The sequence below is a fragment of the Conger conger genome, chromosome 3, assembly GCF_963514075.1.
Source record: "Conger conger chromosome 3, fConCon1.1, whole genome shotgun sequence".
Lineage (NCBI taxonomy): Eukaryota > Metazoa > Chordata > Actinopteri > Anguilliformes > Congridae > Conger > Conger conger.
In genome coordinates, this window is record NC_083762.1 from 71,973,730 (window position 1) to 71,992,217 (window position 18,488).

The 18,488-nt window shown below is 43.8% G+C and overlaps 2 protein-coding genes across 3 annotated transcripts; one reads left to right on the top strand and one right to left on the bottom strand.

The window, feature by feature from the left end:
• Positions 1-670: 670 nt before the first annotated feature.
• Positions 671-6,051, bottom strand: tifa (TRAF interacting protein with forkhead associated domain). Of its 2 annotated transcripts, none has more exons than XM_061234775.1 (2): positions 5,942-6,051; positions 671-2,695 (listed from the first exon to the last, which is right to left on the bottom strand). In XM_061234775.1, exon 2 carries the CDS (start codon positions 2,591-2,593, stop codon positions 2,018-2,020), a length of 576 nt encoding a protein of 191 aa, XP_061090759.1. In that variant the 5' UTR covers positions 2,594-2,695; positions 5,942-6,051; the 3' UTR covers positions 671-2,017. The 2 variants fall into 2 exon arrangements, with proteins under 2 accessions (XP_061090759.1, XP_061090758.1); XM_061234774.1 differs by lacking the exon at positions 5,942-6,051 and adding an exon at positions 4,820-5,404.
• alpk1 (alpha-kinase 1) lies at positions 5,855-17,875 on the top strand. Its single transcript, XM_061234772.1, has 14 exons — positions 5,855-6,399; positions 7,557-7,838; positions 8,121-8,275; positions 8,643-8,841; positions 9,238-9,297; positions 9,893-9,979; positions 10,116-10,192; positions 10,345-10,440; positions 11,023-11,127; positions 11,241-14,343; positions 14,587-14,734; positions 15,176-15,338; positions 15,887-16,073; positions 16,797-17,875. Exons 2-14 carry the CDS (start codon positions 7,730-7,732, stop codon positions 16,970-16,972), a joined length of 4,665 nt encoding a protein of 1,554 aa, XP_061090756.1. The 5' UTR covers positions 5,855-6,399; positions 7,557-7,729; the 3' UTR covers positions 16,973-17,875.
• The last annotated feature ends 613 nt before the right edge of the window (positions 17,876-18,488 follow it).

The following is an 18,488-nucleotide window of genomic DNA, read 5'->3' on the forward strand; positions in this document are numbered from 1 at the left end:
CACAGGATGTCTCCAACTTCATCATTAATTCATACACAATTTGTCCTAATTGTTATGTAGGCATGTGTTATAGTTCAGTCAAACTTTGCACGGCTTGTTTTCCGATTCTATTTGAAAAGCTTCATATGATACATTTTAAATATCCAGTCAAAAGCAGAAAATCTTTTCAGAGAGAAAAAAAATCTTTCACTGTGTTTGAGCTTCTATAACTTTGTTTCAGTAATATTTGGAGTAATTCTGATTCCCAAAGGGTTACCTTTAGGAAGAGACAAGGATTATGCCTGTAGTCAAAAGGGTTCAAGAATAGTAACCATTTTATTTTGGGTATGTTATTTTTAAGCTGTGTCACGAAAAGGGGCCAAACATTTATAAACAATAGCGATAAAACGAAATATATAAATGGTTGGCATTTATATTGCTCCTTTATCCAAAGCGCTGTACAATTGATGCTTCTAATTCATACATTCATACACACACTCACACACCAACGGCGATTGGCTGCCATGCAAGGCACCCACCAGCTCGTCAGGAGCAAATGGAGGTTATGTGTCTTGCTCAGAGACTGGGACGGGGATTGAGCCGGCAGCCCTCCGACTGCCAGACGACTGCTCTTACATGTCGCCCCCCCCATATACTTATGTAATATGTGAATCAAGTATATGGTCAGTACTTTTTTGTGTTACATGATGTTTTTTTATTTCACAAATTGATAAGACAGGTATGTATTGTCAATGATGCCACATCCATCAAAAGCCATTTCCATTGCAGTCCTTTATAGTAAGCAGTAGCAGTATAAATACTGTCAAAATTGGATGACTACACAACAAATTAGTATCACAAAAATATAAACACAATCAAATGTATAGTATAAAGACAGCAACAAAATAATATCATAAAATAATTACATCCAGTTTTGCTCCACACCTACTTTTTCTAGTAACAAAACAAGGCTTTTCTCTAAAAGCTAAAGAGTTTTTAATGCCCTTTGGTTACTTAGAGGCCCTGGAACACAGTAAGGGGCATCTGCCCAAAATATTTTAAAAAAATAACTAGGAGCTCTGTTGTTAATCACATTATAAACCATATTAAGCTGCAGTGCTACAGCCCTCAAAATGAAGCAAAAGGAGTTGTCTGAAAAGTTAGAATGTTGGCCTTCCAGTTTAGTTAGTGAGAGTCAGTGGAGTAAGACCTTCTAAATCTAGAGTGAAGGTCAGTACAATACAATTTATAAGGACACAATAGTGGAAATGTGTGCACCATAGAAGAGAAGTGCACCATAGCAGGGAGAGAGAGACCTATCCTCTCTGGAAGTACTACCTTTTCTGGCTCAAAGACCAATTCACATTGTTAAAAAAAGTGCCTCTGGAGCTGTAGAATCTTTATGTACAATATCCACAAAATACACCACCTGTTTCCCTCTGCACATGCTAACACAACTCATTTATTTTTAGTCTCCTTGCTTGTGCCACAGGATCTCTCCAGCTTCATCATTAATTCATACATAACTTGTCCTAATTGTTATGTAAGCATGTGTTATAGTTCAGTCAAACTTTGCCCAGCTCGTTTTCTGATTCTATTTGTAAAGCTTCATAGGATACATTTAAAATATTTAGGGACAGTACGGGTGACATACATCAGTACTTTTGTTCACACATTTGCAATACGTTACGATTCTTCACTCTATTTGCAGAATGTAGGGATTACAGTAAATCACTTTTACGTATGCTACAGTCAAATAAAGAGGACAGAGAAACCTGAATTTTGAATAAAAAGTTTGTCTAAAAGCACCTTCCTCTAGATCAGGGTTACGCCTCCCCTTCATTTTGTTTGCCGTCATTTAGACACCGTCAGTTTCTCTCATGTCTCTGTTTTGATCTAGTTTCGCATTGTTAACTGTGTCATAAGTTCCCATGAGGGCACTGATAAGATAAGTAAGTTTACGAGAACAGGAGGAGCTAAGCGAGATAAATACGTGTCTGGCCCTTGGGTAGGCGGAGTGAGGCTCCTCTGAGGGCCCTCAGGACAGATACATCCCCTCGTCTGTCTCCAGCGGGGTCTGAGGAGAGGGCAACGAGTTTAGCGGCAGCTGCCCTCCCCTCTCCATGACCGGGACCCCGCAGGGCACCCCGGCGCCGGACTCCTGGCCGAGGGGGCCCCGCGAAACACGGAACTCCACCTCGAATTTGCTCTGGCACTCGCCGGGCTCCTGGCAGATCAGCAGCTGATACTGGCCGAAGCGGAGCAGCGCCTTGCCGGGCAGCTCCACGCAGTGCAGGTACTCCAGCGCGGTGCCGCCGACGGACATGCAGCCCCTCTGGCTGAGGTTCTGCACCTGGAAGAGCAGGTCCGAGCTCCGGGGGGAGCGGAAGGCCTGGATGGCCAGCTGCTTGCGCGAGGCGCGGCGGTCGGCCAGGGCGAAGGTGCAGGCCTCCTCGTCGCGGCCCAGCCTCAGGGGGTCCTCGGCTTGGAGCTTCTGTCGCCGGTTCAGGGGCAGCAGGTCGTACACGCCCTCGGCGGCCTGCAGCGGGTGGTAGAGCTGGATGTGGAGGCACGTCACATACTCCTCAGTCTCGGCCAGATGAGACGGCTCCATGACCGGAGATTTCCTTCCCCTTTCTTTGGAGATTTCCTTCCCCTTTCTTTGGAGATTTCCTTCCCCTTTCTTTTCAGTATGGTCACTTGACTTCCAGTACACCTGGAGAAAGTAGTGGAGAAGAACAGCACCAGGGATCAACTGGGTTCATCAATTTAAGTTACAGAGGCCAAAGTAAAGATATACGTAACCTAAAGGGATCTTATTTATTAATTTATTTACTTACTTATTTACCTACCTACCAGGGACAGTGCACATTAATCCACATTTCAGTTTCCACATCAATATATATGTCCCAGATTTAGCTAATGAGCTAATTTTCATCCCAGGGCAGGTTGTTACAACATATCTAACTAAAGATAACTTGAATGAGAGAAGAAAAAAGAAAGAAATAGAGATAAAATATAATAAGTAAATAATCTTAAAAGAAGAGGGGTGACAGGAGAGACAAGAAAAAAGATAGTGGTAAACTGATTTTTTTTTTTAGGTAGGCGAGGTTTGTTTTTGAATAGGAGAGATGAGGTGAGAGAAAAAAAAGTTGAACATTGAGAGAAAAATAGAAAATTCAGAGGGTGGTATTGCCCTTTCCCTCCTACACAGTAAACTACCCAGTGTTAATTCAACTCTAACAGGTATGTGAGTCCAATTGGGCCAACAAATACTCCATTAAATTAAAATGTACTGTAACAGTTGATTTAACACCAAAGATTTTACTGTGCACCAGAGAAATAGCCTGCTTCCTATTACATCTTCCCCAAACACAGACTTCCTGGAAGAAGTGCTTATGAAATGGCTTTCTTGCCACCAGCACTTCCTTTTATAGGACATCAAATGTCTATAAATTGAACCATGCTCCTACTCCATGTGTTGGAACTGGTAGGCGTGTCTTACTGTAATGCACTGTTTGTATGTGTGTGTGTGTGTGTGTGTGTGTGTGTTTGTGTGTACCAGTACAATGGTAGTTTTACTTGGGGTGTGAGATTACTATGAGCTGATCCTAAATGCAGTTACTGAGATTGAACAATAAAAATACTATGTGTTGCTTAGCTACAGTACTGGCTGTATTCACCCTGTGTAACTCTATATATTCCAACTAGCCTGTTTCATCTTCTGGTATCACCTGTTAAGAGTTCTCAGCGCATTTTTTCTTACCTGTGTTGACAAATATCTGGTCATAACCTGGGCTCTCCTACATTCATACATTCCATGCTTATGTTTTATCTTGACATTCTAATGTGACTGGATTGGACTAAAAGACTGGAGAAACGCAGCACTTTCTAAACAAGAAATACCAGTTTCTGCACAATCATTAAACTGAAGCATAGCATTTCACACCACAGAGCCTATTTCTCTAGGGTATTTCTGCATTGTCATAGCTTCTTTAGTTCATAATTCTATTGTAGCTTTTACCATTACTTTCATTTCTTATTTTAATAGGAGTTATTTTGGCGATGGGTAGCCTACTGGCTATTACAGCTGAGCACAACAAGCTAGCATCCTCCCAATTGCACAGCAATGTTTAACAACGGTTCAAGACTGGACAATTCTTAGACAAGTTGGCATTTTACACGACAGTAATCTTTGTGATATTCACATGAAATTGTGAATCTTTTGACGCCCACACTACTTTCACAATCTATAATACTACAACTGATCTGGCAAATGGCTGGGCTGGCTAGCATACGTCATGAGAAACATACAGACTTAGCAATTATCGAAAGCTCCAGGTAGCCGAACTATTTTAAAACGGAAATGGCCTTGAGCTCGCGAAAGAGATAGCATCTTGAAAAGTGCGTGTGTGAGCGTGCATGCATGCAGTTTAAACAATTTTTGTGTGGTTTTGGCTTGGATCAAAATCGATTAAACATCTGGAACTAAGTTATTGAAATTCACAGTTCTAAGCATTACATAAGCCTATGTGAAATCTTAGTAGCGTTCATGAGCATCATCAACATGAGAAAATTCCAAAAAGTTTAAACCGAAGCATAGCTATAACCACCGTATGCATATTTATGTTGTAAGAGAAAAGTAGCACACATGTTTCTTACATATTCCCCTTTTAAATGCCGAAAACTAGGTTACATAAACGGGAGGAAAGAAATAAACAAAGCACATGAGCAAACGAAAATAAGCTGGTTGCATCAGACCTATGCTGAGTAATCGACTGATATTACACCAAAGGCCTACATTCACGTACGTTTCCAAAAAAACCCCAAAAAAACGTACCGTTTGTTTATGTCGTGATCACAACTTCAAAGTGCCTTCTGGAAAAAATACGCTAACCTTCTAGTAGTCATTCGTTTCTGGTAATAACGTAGAAGAACAGGATGCGTGAATACAGCCGTGGTCTCTACTGTAACGTTAGCTACGATGCAGAGGAAAACTGCCTCATTGAACAAACATAACGGGGATCAGTTTCGGTCTGCAATCTGCATAACAGGAAATGAACCAACCACCAACGCATAGAACTGTGGATCATCACCGTCGCTCAAGGCCAAGAACTGTTTCATATGATCTTTCAGAATTTCTTTTCTGAAGGGAAGTCCCGCAACTCCTTTGCTTTAAATGTGCGTTTCACTTCCATGCTGAATCCCTTCAAGTGTTTATTGGTCTTGTGGATTAGGCTATTTTACATGTAGTTATGCAGTGTTATTCGATGGATGTTAATTATTAATCTGAATATCAGGGTTTTACAGCCCGGGAAGCTGCGTTTAATTTCCCAGAAAAATCCTCATCAAACATTTCATGTAAGGGGTTGGGCATGTTATTGCAGTCATAATCTTAATCGTGTATACAAAGTTATGAACAGGTGTTGCTGTGTCAAGAGCATCATTGAACAAACATAACGGGGATCAGCTTCGGTCTGCAATCAGGAAACAGGAAATGAACGACAACGGGACCAACCACCAACGCATAGAACTGTGGATCATCACCGTCGCTCAAGGCCAAGAGCTGTTTCATATGATCTTTCGGAATTTCTTTTCTGAAGGGAAGTCCCGATATTTCGCAACTCCTTTAAATATCCGTTTCACTTTCATACAAAAAATACATTTATATACATTTCTATAATTATTATTTTTTTTAAATACAGTGTAAAAAACGTTTTCTCAAATTTAAAGGGTCAAGGTTCTGTGGATTATAAACTAAGTTCCAGCTTTTGTTGTATGTAGACGTATAATAAGTGCATTTTGTCCATTAAGAAACCAGTAGGTCTACCTATTCGTGAAGCCTATCCAATCACGTGCAATCGTGTAGCCTAAATCGTTTAGTTAACGTTATACTAGCATCTCATATCATTATTTGCCTTTCCAAGCTGAAAATAATGAAACACGTTCGTTAGCTACTCACTCGTAAAAGAACATTCCAGATTCATCGTTCGTCCTACATATCGGGGCGACATTGACATAATGCGAGGTGTCGTGGACATGCAGTAAGTAGCCTACGTTGAGGTTATTAGGCTATACAATGTTAACTTTTTCTGTAAGTCATTTTGCCCAATTCAAAAACAAGTAGATCTACCTATTCGTGAAGCCGGGTTGCAACCAGCTCTGCAGTAGGCCTGTCCTATTTTTTTGGAAAGGGGAACTTCCATGAAAATCAGCCTGTTCTGCAATGAAACTGGAGAATGTAGCATGAATCATGCTTTACCCAGGCTATTCCACCGGAATCACCTGGGCAATAAAGGTTTATATCTATTTTATAGATTGAAACATTTTATACAGTAGCTAGTATACCATGCGGGATCGAATCATCGGTTTAACTCCGAGGCTATGTAAGACGAATTAATCTGGAATGTCCTTTAACGAGTGAGTAGCTAAATTTGAGTTTTATTGTTGTTAGCCTGGCAAGGCAAATTATAATATGAGATGCGTATGAGATGTGTAACGATAACTAACCGTCCTTTATTATACATAACATTTAGGCTACACGATTTTACGTTATTGGATAGGTTTAATTTGCCACACAGGCTTCACGAATAGGTTGATCTACTTGTTTTTTAAATGGGCAAAATTAACCGTGTATAGCCCAATAACCTCGGCGTAGGCTACGTACTGTATGTCCACAACGCTTCAGATTTATTTCATAATCCCTTTACATAAATCAATGTCAACCTGATTTATATGAGTTAAATGAGTTTATATGAGTTAATCAATGATTTTAGTGCTGATAATTTCAAAATGGATCTTGGTTGTCTCGTCCCTTCCACTCAGTAACGTCTTGTGTTTCACTTTCGCTTCTCGGTGTCAGTCGGAGGCTTTTTTCGGACTACTTGTAGGCTATTTCTTTTTTATGTTTTGACAGCGAATACTTTAATGTAGTTAACTTATTTTGCACACCGACCATCTCGGACTCGTTAACGCAGGCTACTGTACGGTCCTTCCTATTGTTTTAATATTTAGAAGATACATGATACTCTTTGAACAATAGATGGCGCTCACTGATCACGACAGCGTATGATGAATGTAGGCTAATTTAGCGTTTCACCGGGGTTATTTAAAGTCAATGCATTTTGTTAAAATATGAACTGTAGGCTATTCAATTAAATAAAAGAATATTTGAATCGCAGATTTTTGCAGAGTTCCGAAAAGTCTTTGAAATAATGATAGTGGTTGGGCTGTTCAGGTCGGAAGAGCAAAGCCATATCCTATGTCTAGGCCTTCATGTTGCCTCATGGTGTGGCTTGAACCAGGAGAGGGTTAGCGCTGGCGTGATTTGTGAACTCAGGGTAGAGGTTAAGTGCACCAGCCCTATTTTGGTTCTCTATGCTATCATTACATTACATTAATGGCTCTTATCCAGAGCGACGTACAACAAAGTGCATACCCATAACCAGGGATAAGTGCGCTGAAAGACCCTAGAGGGAAGTGCAATATCAAAAGCTTGATCTTATACATGGTAATACGATATGTGATGTTATTAAATCGAACCAGTGACGTTTACCTTACCTCCTTCCTTCAAATAGTCCTATGTTGATTGAGTCTAGGAGTTGACACCCTATCCCAGAAGAACTGGCAGTCATCCACCTGTGAGCCTGGACACCTGCAAGACCTGGACGTAGGGGAAAGACAGACTGGGACAAGGCCATAGGCAAAGTAGGGAAACAAGCAGTTTGCTCTGGCTCCAACCAAAAGAGCCATGAATAACCGGGAGGTTGTGGCTATGCTGGAGGAGTGTCGGCAGACTGCGGCCGCTGGATCCGTGGAACCCACTGATGAAGCGAAGGAGGGATTCCTGCGATGCAGGGGTGAGAGTAGCACTGTGCACCAGCAGGGGGCGCCAAACCTCTGTTTTTATTCATGAATTATCCATATCTTTTTCTCCCTATTACATATGTAAAAAAAAACACATTTATGCTATGGATATGGGAAGTAGACGTGTGTCTTTCTCACTCGTTTAATTAACTGCACAAATTAATCCCAGTTAATTAGTTGTAATAAGGCAGCGCACGCAAGGGCGTAGCGTCTTACGACACTTCTACAGTACAGTTGGAAAATACTGTGTATTCTGACTGCTCTTTTGGCCCCAGCGTCCCTCTCCGCCGAGCTCAGTGCATTGCTCCAGGACGCAGCGGCAATGAAGTGGCCCTTCGTTCCAGAGAAATGGCAGTACAAGCAGGCCGTCACCTTGGAGGACAAGACCACGCTCAAGGAACTCATCAGCAGGCATCTGCCCCAGCTTCTGGTAATTAGGACTTCACTGTGTCTACTATGTCTGGACATAACCCTACGTAACCATTTAATGAGCCATTATAAACCTGCTAATAAGTATGCATCAACCTGGCAACAACCCCAGGGTGCTGCAATGTGTACAATGGTCAGACAAAAGCGCTTAACTATACCTTAAATAAAAGCTGAGAGTGTGTACATCTCATTTCATTACAAATCTAAAATTGTGAGTAGAGCCAAATCAAGAAAAAAATCTTTGTCTCAAACATCATGGAACTCACTGTAATGCTAATTAGCCATTGTTTTATGTATCTGTCGTGATCATTTATTTTTGTCGTAGCATTATTTGCCATCTCTTCTGTTTCCTTGTACCTCTCCTGCAGATGCTCCTGAGAGCGTCCCTTTTAGCTGGAGAGCCCTTGTGGGCAGCTTCCACGGTGTTCCTGGTGGACCGTTTCCTGTACTGGGTGGACACCTCCAAAAGCCTGCTGAAGATCGCCCAGGCCCTGCACAAGCACTACCCGACCACGCCCATTGCCCCCCAGGTGGTCATCAGGCAGGCCCGTCTGTCCCTCAACTCTGGTGAGGGGGGGGGGGGGGGGGTTACTGCAGGAGTGAAGGTTATGGTGAAGAATCGTGGTCTCCTTCTGTAGCCAGTACAGACAGGGCATATCAGTGCAAAATGTGACCACTGTTGGATTGACTAAGCTCTAGATTTACAAATGCTGTATTTCCGATTTAATGAATCTTTATCATCTTTGTCCACTGCTGTGAGTCATTATAACATCATATTACCACTGTGCTCCACTAACACCTGCAGTTTTGTGTTAGCGCAAGTATTACCAACCTCAAACCTCAGGGATCAGTACATATTCCAGTACATACCAAGTCGGTTGACAAAACTGGAGTTCCCATACAATATTGCTGTGTGTTAAAAGCATGGCTGTAATGTTTCTTGCATGTCTCACCTGCCCACAGGTAAACTCCAGAAGGCAGAGTACATTCTGAGCAGCCTGATCAACAACAGCGGAGCAACAGGTGCGTCTCTCTGGGAAAGTGTCAAATCAGAGATTTCTGGGAATTCTGGGAAATTCCAGTAAGTCTTTTTGAGAGCAGGCATGGAACAACGGAGTAGTTTCATGAGCTGGCCATCCATGACATGGGCTGTCTAAACTGGGCTGAGCTGGGTTTAGTCCTGGGTGCTTTTCCACCTTTTTTGGAGTGCCGTGAATGGGGGTTGAAGGACGTTTGCACAAGTGGCTGTTGGAGGATTTACTTTCTTAGAAATATGTGCAAGTCTTTTCAGGTTACTTGTTGTGCTTTTGTGTGTGTGTGTGTGTGTCTGTGCATTATCAAAGTGCTGGATATGTGAGTTTTGTGTGCGTTCGTGTGTGTGCCATCAGGTTGCTGGGTGTGTGAGTTAAGCTTGTGAGTGTGTGTGTTCTCCAGGTTGCTGGGAATGTGAGTTAAGCTTGTGAGTGTGTGTGTTCTCCAGGTTGCTGGGTGTCTGAGTTAAGCTTGTGAGTGTGGGTGTTCTCCAGGTTGCAGGGTGTGTGAGTTAAGCTTGTGAGTGTGTGTGTTCTCCAGGTTGCTGGGTGTGTGAGTTAAGCTTGTGAGTGTGTGTGTTCTCCAGGTTGCTGGGTGTACCATGCCGATAGCGACAGAGTCCTGGTACAGGCTGTCAGTGTGCAGGTACGAGGGCAGGTGCTGCAGAAGCTGGGTAAGATGTGTGTGTGTTCTTTCTGAACTGCGTATCTAAAGCGTGTGTGTGTCTGTGTGTGTTCGCACAAACACCACGTTACCGCCTGAGCCAACGTCGCCCACCCTGGTGTGACTGCGCATTTTATTTCTCACAGGGATGTGGATCGAGGCTGCAGAGCTCATCTGGGCGTCACTGATTGGTTTACATGCTCTCCCTGAACCAGACAGAAAGGTTTAAATCTGCGTTTAATTTACTTCGCTTTCATTTCAAAGCAAATAGCTGAGCATTTTGGCTATTAAAATTGTAATATATGAGCATACTTTTTTCATGTTGCCCTAATGTGGCCTTTTATGGGAAAGTAGACCATGTCTGTTATATTGCAGGGGATCGGAACATCTCTAGGGCTATTGGCAAACATTCTGGTGTCGATGAACGATACAGATTTCCAGGCATTCATCGCAGGTCAACACATGGATCTGGTGAGCTATGGCTACGGAACTGTGATGAATGTTGATGGGTACCATAGAGACTTACTCATGGCCAGGTCATACTGACAACAAATCAAAGTACATTACATTATTGGCATTTGGCAGACGCTCTTATCCAGAGCGATGTACAGTTGATTAGACTAAGCAGGAGACAATCCTCCCCTGGAGCAATGCAGGGTTAAGGGCCTTGCTCAAGGGCCCAACAGCTGTGCGGATCTTATTGTGGCTACACCAGGATTAGAACCACCGACCTTGCGTGTCCCAGTCATTTACCTTAACCGCTACACTACAGGCCGCCCCCTAGTAACAATCAAACTTGAAACATAGCATGGCGAAATTCCATTTCTTCTTATGATAATGACCTCCATCATTAATCCCCTTCTGCCTTCATTCACTGCTTTCATAAGCCTTTGGAAGCCATTCCTCCCAATATACATGAACTTTATCAATTAAATGAAGTAATATAAAAATTACTGCGGTTTGGTATTATATATGGTATTAATATGTGAAGGAAATTTCAGTGATTAATATGCATGTGTGTGCGTGTGTGTGTGTCCTCTTTTCCATGCTCAGCGCTTACTGAAAGAGAGAGGTCATCGCTTACTGGCAGCAGCCGAAGCTGCCAAAATGGCCGTGGTGTACAGCCAGTATGATTCTCTCTACGTGCTAAGCAATGTGGTGGGTAGTCCAGTGGTGGGGTGGGCTAAACATACAGTGAAGCGTATGACCTGTGTATAAGCAGGACGTTACTGGTTAATCTCTCTCTCTCTCCCTTGCTTCCTCCATCTCAGGTGACCCAGGGCATTTGTCTGTTGGCCTACAGCTTCTCGCCAGGGTGTGGCCCCACAGAGAGAGAGGCCATCCTCGGCGAAGCCAAGGAGGCCTTCCAGATCGGCCTGCTGGCCAAGCGGGAGGGCGAGGTGGTGACCAGCAAGCAGGACCTGCACCTGTTGATCAAGGCGGCGTACTCTCTGACCGTCACCCACAAGTGGTTGGGCTCTGCTCGGGGACAGGTCATTGAGGCCAGCCAGGTGTGCCAAGAGGTCGTGGAGAAGCTGCACGCCTACAGTGCCGTGGGTGGTGGGGAGAGAGATGCGCTGGGCGCTGAGATCATGGGCCTGGTGGGGCGGGTGAAGGTGGTCCTGGGAGTCAAGCCCTTCACCACGTCTGACGAGCGATCCTTCATCCCGGACAGCTACCGCTCAGCGGAGGAGACCCCTGTCAGGTTTTCGACCGACCACTTCTCAGAGGTGATGGGCAGGTTTCGGAAGCACCACGCATCGGTGTGCCAGGCTCACAGAATGTCCAGGAGTGGTGCGTCCAGGAGCGGGGTCCAGGAGTGCTCTGTCACCTGCATCACCACCATGAAGACAGCCACTGAAACCCTGGACACAGAAGGTGCCACAGAAAAGTATACACATGACAACTGGCCTCTGGGGAGAAGACCAGACAGACAGACAAAAGGGGGACATGTGGAGCAGCAGTGTTCCAATGAGCTCACTGAAGGAGAGGAGACGGATGGTGCCACCAGCAGTGAGGGGTGTGGATTTAAAGGAATGAGCAAAAAGACGTCTACCTCCTGCTCCTTTAGAGACAGACCGGCGTCCCTAATTGATGCCGGAGTGAGAAGCAAGGGCAGAAATGCCGTGACCTGTGCCATTCGGAAAGCAGAGACGAGGGTGGATCAGAAGTGTCTGACAGAGGTCAGTGACGAGGACGGTGAAAACGTCTCTAGTGAGGATCCTGGATCTTTGGCGGGATATGAAGGAGAAAGTGCAAGCGGTTATAGACAGAGCCCTCACGCTTCCTCAAGAGGTACTTCGGCCCTGCCTTCGTCCTGGGAGTCCATTTCCTATCCTGACACAGAAAGTAAGAAGGGCCCGAATGACACAACCGCTAGAGTGTCTGCTAATGACTCAGTGACAGAATGGGTGGAAGTTGGGATGGAGCTCCAGTATGAGACCAAGGACAGTAATAAAGAGAATATGAAGGCAGGACAAGGCAGTAAAGGTTGCCAATTTAATGGAGTCGACAATGGAAGGAATTCCTCCAGTTCACTGAAAGACCCATCTCCTTTCATTGAGCCCAAAAAGATAGGCAAGGATAAAAAATCTGTAACTCGTGCGAAACAGAGAGTGGCAATGTGGGTGGACCAGCAGTGTCCGACAGAGTTCAGCGATGAAGAGGTGAACAGTGAAACCAACAGCAAACGGCTTGGGATTAAGGGAATGGACAAAGCAAGGACTTCCTCCTGCTCTCCGAGAGATGGTCCACCTTCCGTCATTAAACCCAAATCATTAAACAAGTGGGTGGACCCACAGTGTCCTACAGAGTTCAGCGATGAAGAGGTGAACAGTGAAACCAACAGCAAAGGGCTTGGGATTAAGGGAATGGACAAAGCAAGGACTTCCTCCTGCTCTCCGAGAGATGGTCCACCTTCCGTCATTAAACCCAAATCATTAAACAAGTGGGTGGACCCACAGTGTCCTACAGAGTTCAGCGATGAAGAGGTGAACAGTGAAACCAACAGCAAACGGCTTGGGATTAAGGGAATGGACAAAGCAAGGACTTCCTCCTGCTCTCCGAGAGATGGTCCACCTTCCGTCATTAAACCCAAATCATTAAACAAGTGGGTGGACCCACAGTGTCCTACAGAGTTCAGCGATGAAGAGGTGAACAGTGAAACCAACAGCAAAGGGCTTGGGATTAAGGGAATGGACAAAGCAAGGACTTCCTCCTGCTCTCCGAGAGATGGTCCACCTTCCGTCATTAAACCCAAATCATTAAGCAAGTGGGTGGACCCACAGTGTCCTACAGAGTTCAGCGATGAAGAGGTGAACAGTGAAACCAACAGCAAAGGGCTTGGGATTAAGGGAATGGACAAAGCAAGGACTTCCTCCTGCTCTCCGAGAGATGGTCCACCTTCCGTCATTAAACCCAAATCATTAAGCAAGTGGGTGGACCCACAGTGTGCTACAGAGTTCAGCGATGAGGAGGTGGATGGTGAAACCAGTCTTGCAGGGCATGGGTTTAAAGGGATGGGCAGTACGAGGACTGCTTCCAGCCCTCTCGGTGATAGTCTGGGTTCGAATTCCTCATGGCAGAAGCTCTGTCTTTCTGACACAGGGTCCCCTGTTACCAGTGGAAAAGACAGCAGAAGACCTTCTGACAATCACACAGAGGAGGAGTGGGTAAACGTGGACTGTCCTAAAGCAGTTAAAGACGAGGTGCTTGATAAAGCAGGGAGTAGTTTTAAAGACACGAGGAGAGTCGGCTCTCTCTGCGATAGTCTGAGTTCTGGTTCTTCATGGCAGAAGCTCAGTTTCTCTGACGCAGGGTCTGCGCTTAGCAGCGGTAGAGGTGCTTGCTCCAGTGCTAAACAGAGAGTGCGGGTGGACCGGCAGTGTCCTACAGAGGGCAGTGATATGGAAGATCAGAGGGACACAGGATCATTCCCTGCGCGCGCACTGAAAGCGGACTACCACCAGCCAGAGCCACGCCAAGTAGACCCCAAGGCAGAGACTGAGGACTATGTACTGGGAGACCTCAGCATGTCCGCTGAGTGTGACGAACCTAAAGATTCTGCTGCAGAGATTGGTGGCGTGGGACATTTTGCAGAGCCAAAGTCTTTTCGGATCATGGGAAATGAGGAAGGACGTGAGGGGGAACTTGGAAAGCTCTATCTGGATGACTACCAGCAGCCCTCGTACAATAATCAGTCACATAATCGGTGTCTTGGGAAGTGCACGCTGTGTAGTCTAGTCCCTGAGTGTTCACCCACCCTGACGGAGCAAGATTACAAAGCTCTTCTGTCTGGCGTGTGTCACAAATGTCTGCTTAATAGGCTGGACGTGAAAAAGACGTTTAGACTGAGGAAACACAGGACTGCCTACAGTAAGCGCCTCTTTATTATTTATTACTTTTAAGCAACATGTACTCCACACTTCACATAGCCTTAGATGCATTTGTAAAAGCTGGATATGTTGGCACTGCATTGTGTACTAGTATAGTTTTATGACAGAACATTATGTTGTACTTGTTTATTAGCCATTTTAATGTGCTAAATAAATTGAGTTAGTGGTGGTCGGAGTAGTACCTGATACTGTTGAGAGTATTATCCCTGTGCTTTTGCTCCAGGTGCCCTTCTTCTGAAATACTCCAAGGTGACTGATCGCTGGACATCCCGGGAGACAAAGGTGTTCATTGGAGACCCCATTGGGAAAAAAGGCTGCCAAAGAACAGCATTTTGGGTGCAGATTCTGCACCAGGAAGAGGTTCTGGGCAGGTAAGCAGACAGACTGGTAGCCGTATGACCGTTCTGTCCACATCAATATGGCAAAAGCCCTCAGCACTTTTGACCAACAATATTTAACAAACATGATGTGTTATGATTCTGTAAGACAAGTGGGGCACTGCCTTTCTTAATTTTCTCTGTAAAGCATCATTAAACATGACAGTCTTTTTCATTTTATTGTAGTCATTAGTTGCATCACAAAGGTTTATCATTCAACATGTTTCTCTTTAATTATTTGTGTAGGTGTGTGTAGGTGCGTATTCTTGCATTTCTAATCTGTAATAAACCTTTAATGTAACCTTGATAGTAAATCTTTGATTCTGTTGGAATTTTGTAAACAGCATTTAGTTACATAATTTTAGTGTATAGTTAGTTCTATTCGATGGTTGTACTCCAGCCAATGCTGGACTGTGTGTGGCTCAATGATTTCAGTTATGTCGGGAAGACGTACCAATTTGAAAAAGAGATCCGCTACCACCTAACTGACGTGGAGAGACAGATGACGGCGCAGTATTACGTAACGGAGTTCAACAAGAGGCTGTACGAGAAGAGCGTCCCTGCACAGCTCTTCTTTATTCCATCTGAAGTTCTTCTGGTGAGGTCCTACATGTCAGCCATTTCATATTTCTCTGTACAGCAGGCCAAGGGTTCATTCTTATATAGTTTTACTGTAGCTACTTTACATGGATTCTAAAGGACAGAATGCATGCTGGGATAGTGGGAGCACAAAGACACAAGACCAGCTGATACCAGGGTTACAAAGTGGACATTGAGTAAAGCAAAACAGGACAAGAGTAAAGCATTCTAGGAACATGATAACATGCTGTTATTGTGTGTGCACATCAGCCATCTCATGAGAGAATTTGAATTGCATGCTCTGAAGAGTAGGTGTTTTTGATGAGTTCATTACAACTACATTGTTTTCAGTTCCCAGTCGTGATTGTTAAAATCACCATTAGAATGTCCATTAGTGAATTCAGCAGACTGACTGATAAATGCAACAGGATAAAAGTCTCTGAAGAGACAAACTCTGGATCACTCTATACAACTACACATCAGCCTCAGGCTGTCTCGTTAAAATCACAGGAACTCACAGTGTGCAAGCCAGCTCATTTCTAAAGATCCCCTTGTTCTTTTTGACAGATTCTAGAAGGTGATGTCATCACTGACTGTGTGACAGTAGAACCGTACATGCTGGGAGACTTTGTAAAGCTGACCAATAACACCGTCTATACCAACCAAAATTATGAAGCCACAGACTATGGCATTGCTTTTGGCCATTTCACTTACCAGCTCTCCGGTGGCAAAGAGGTGGTTGTAGACTTGCAAGGTGAGTGTGCAACTGTGTGTGTGTGTGTTGGCATTATAACCACAAGGATTTACCTGCCATCATTACATTGCATTACATTACATGTCATTTGGCTGACACTTTTATCCAAAGCGACTTACAGTTGATTTGCTCAAGGGCCCAACGGCTGTGTGGATTTTATTGTGGCTACACCGGGGATTGAACCACGACCTTGTGGGTCCCAGTCCTTAACCTTAACCACCACGCTACAGGCTGCCCCATCAGTAGGCTGTGTGTGTGCTTTGGTCCCTCCTCACATCATTCTAACAGGCTGTACTTTTGTGTGTACAGTATGTGCACGTGTGTTTGTACATTTACTAGTTAAAGGTACAATAGGTAATTTCGGACTTCTAATGATCAAGAGAGGAATAGCAGCAACAAACACCTTCAAACCACAACACTGTTTTTCCCACCCCCTTCTCTGTGAACGTGCTGAAACGGCATTGGCTGTGGCAATTAGAACCAATTTTCAACCAATGAGCTTGAATTACTGTAGAGTTATGCAATGCTTTGGTACAGAGTGGTGACCGTCAACTGTATATTTTGAAACCCGAATTGAAGGACTATAAACTACACAGTCAACATGTCAGTGAGCCTTTTCCAATGATAGGAAGGGATTTACAACGGTCTTGTAACAATGTTTTAACCATCCCATGTGCAAAGAAACATATTGCAATAATTGACCTGGTTTCCATGGGTCCACAGGGTGGGTGACAGACAATGGGAAGGGATTGACGTACCTCACCGACCCCCAGATCCACTCGGTCACGGGGGTGGGATCTCGCCATGGCGCACGCGGCATCAAACAGTTTCTGGAGAACCAGCATGGCCCACAGTGCAATGGCATCTGCAAAGCCCTATCCCTGGGGCTGCTCCAGTGACCCCATTGTTTAAGTCTGCATCAGATTCACTCGAACAATGAATAAGCAGTGTTGCGGTATGGTCTTTATGCTAATGCAGACTTTGTGAGTAAACATTACTGATGGAACATTCCAACTAAGCCTGAGGTGAAGACTGTGGTTTTGGCGGGAAACAGAAACCAGCAGGCCTTTCACAGAAGCCCACAGAAGAAAAAGAGCCAATAAAACCATTGAGCTAATTACCATGTATCTTTTAAGTGCTAAAAGAAAATGTTTAGCCTACGTATTATTCCTTCGATTTAAGTGTTTTGTTATTTTTCATTTATTACAATTATATGTTTATTTCACATTAATTTCCAGTCGGGCAACCTGGGAGGGTCCCTGCTCAGCCTCAAATCTGACCTTTTGCCCTAGGATTTGGGCCGAGAGTGAAACATATATTAAAGAATAAGAATGTACTAACAATGGTGGTTTGTATTAAACCTATAGAATTTTATTGTACTAATGTATGATAATATGTATCAGTTAAAACAGTTAAATGCTTGTTTCACTTATATATGGTTAACCCTATATTGTGTGCTAGTCTCATGGCAATAAGGCACTCTTAAGGAATTTGGCTCAACCTACGAATAAGGAGTTAAGGAACACATTTTCCCTAGTGGTTTTTGGTCGTAAATTCCCTCCTGGGGAATGCTTATTGAAAATAAGCACACCATGTCAGACACTTAGTAAGTTATCATTAAAATCCAGAATGAGTTAGTTGGGGATGAGTCATCTTGTGACTTTTGCAGAACATCCTTCCTATGACGAGTTATAAAAATAGTATAAAGATTTGTATGACCAAGAGATTTTTAGCTTTGTCTTGTGCATTGATCTTCTGGACCATAATAATATTGCAATAAAATAAAACTACTATTCACCAGCCCCTAGACTTTGACTCTTTTCCCGAGAACCAATGTAACACCTTGAGGTCCATCTCAAATATCACCCAGACCCACACTGTTTTCAGCAACCAACCAGACAGACTTGTTGTAACAACCTACAAATTTGAGCATATATGATATTCAGAATATGAGCTCAATATAGTCTGTCTGTTGTAAATTATGTGTAAATAAATGTTTTTGTTATAACATGTGAGTGGTTTATATTGCTTAAGGGCATTCTGAATAATTCGTTATTGTTAATGTTAATTCATTAACTGGTACCCTGTCATTAGTCGAAGTCATCTTCTCTCTGTGATACTTTTTGGCTAAATAAGTACCCTTTGAAATAAAAATACGACCAGCTTCATTTGTTGTGACTGAACTCAATATTTTCTACCCAATGCACCATCCGTGCCGCCTTGGTACAATCCATTAAACATTATAAGGGTTTACAGATTGTCTCATTTTCACTAAATAATTCGAAACTAAATACAAATCACTCACTTCTGCATGAAAGATGCGCACCGTTCACACTTCCCTTTTTTATTTCCGATTCTGAACTGTGGACTCAGTGCGCATGTCTTCTGGCGTTTCTGCGATTGGTCAAGCGATGA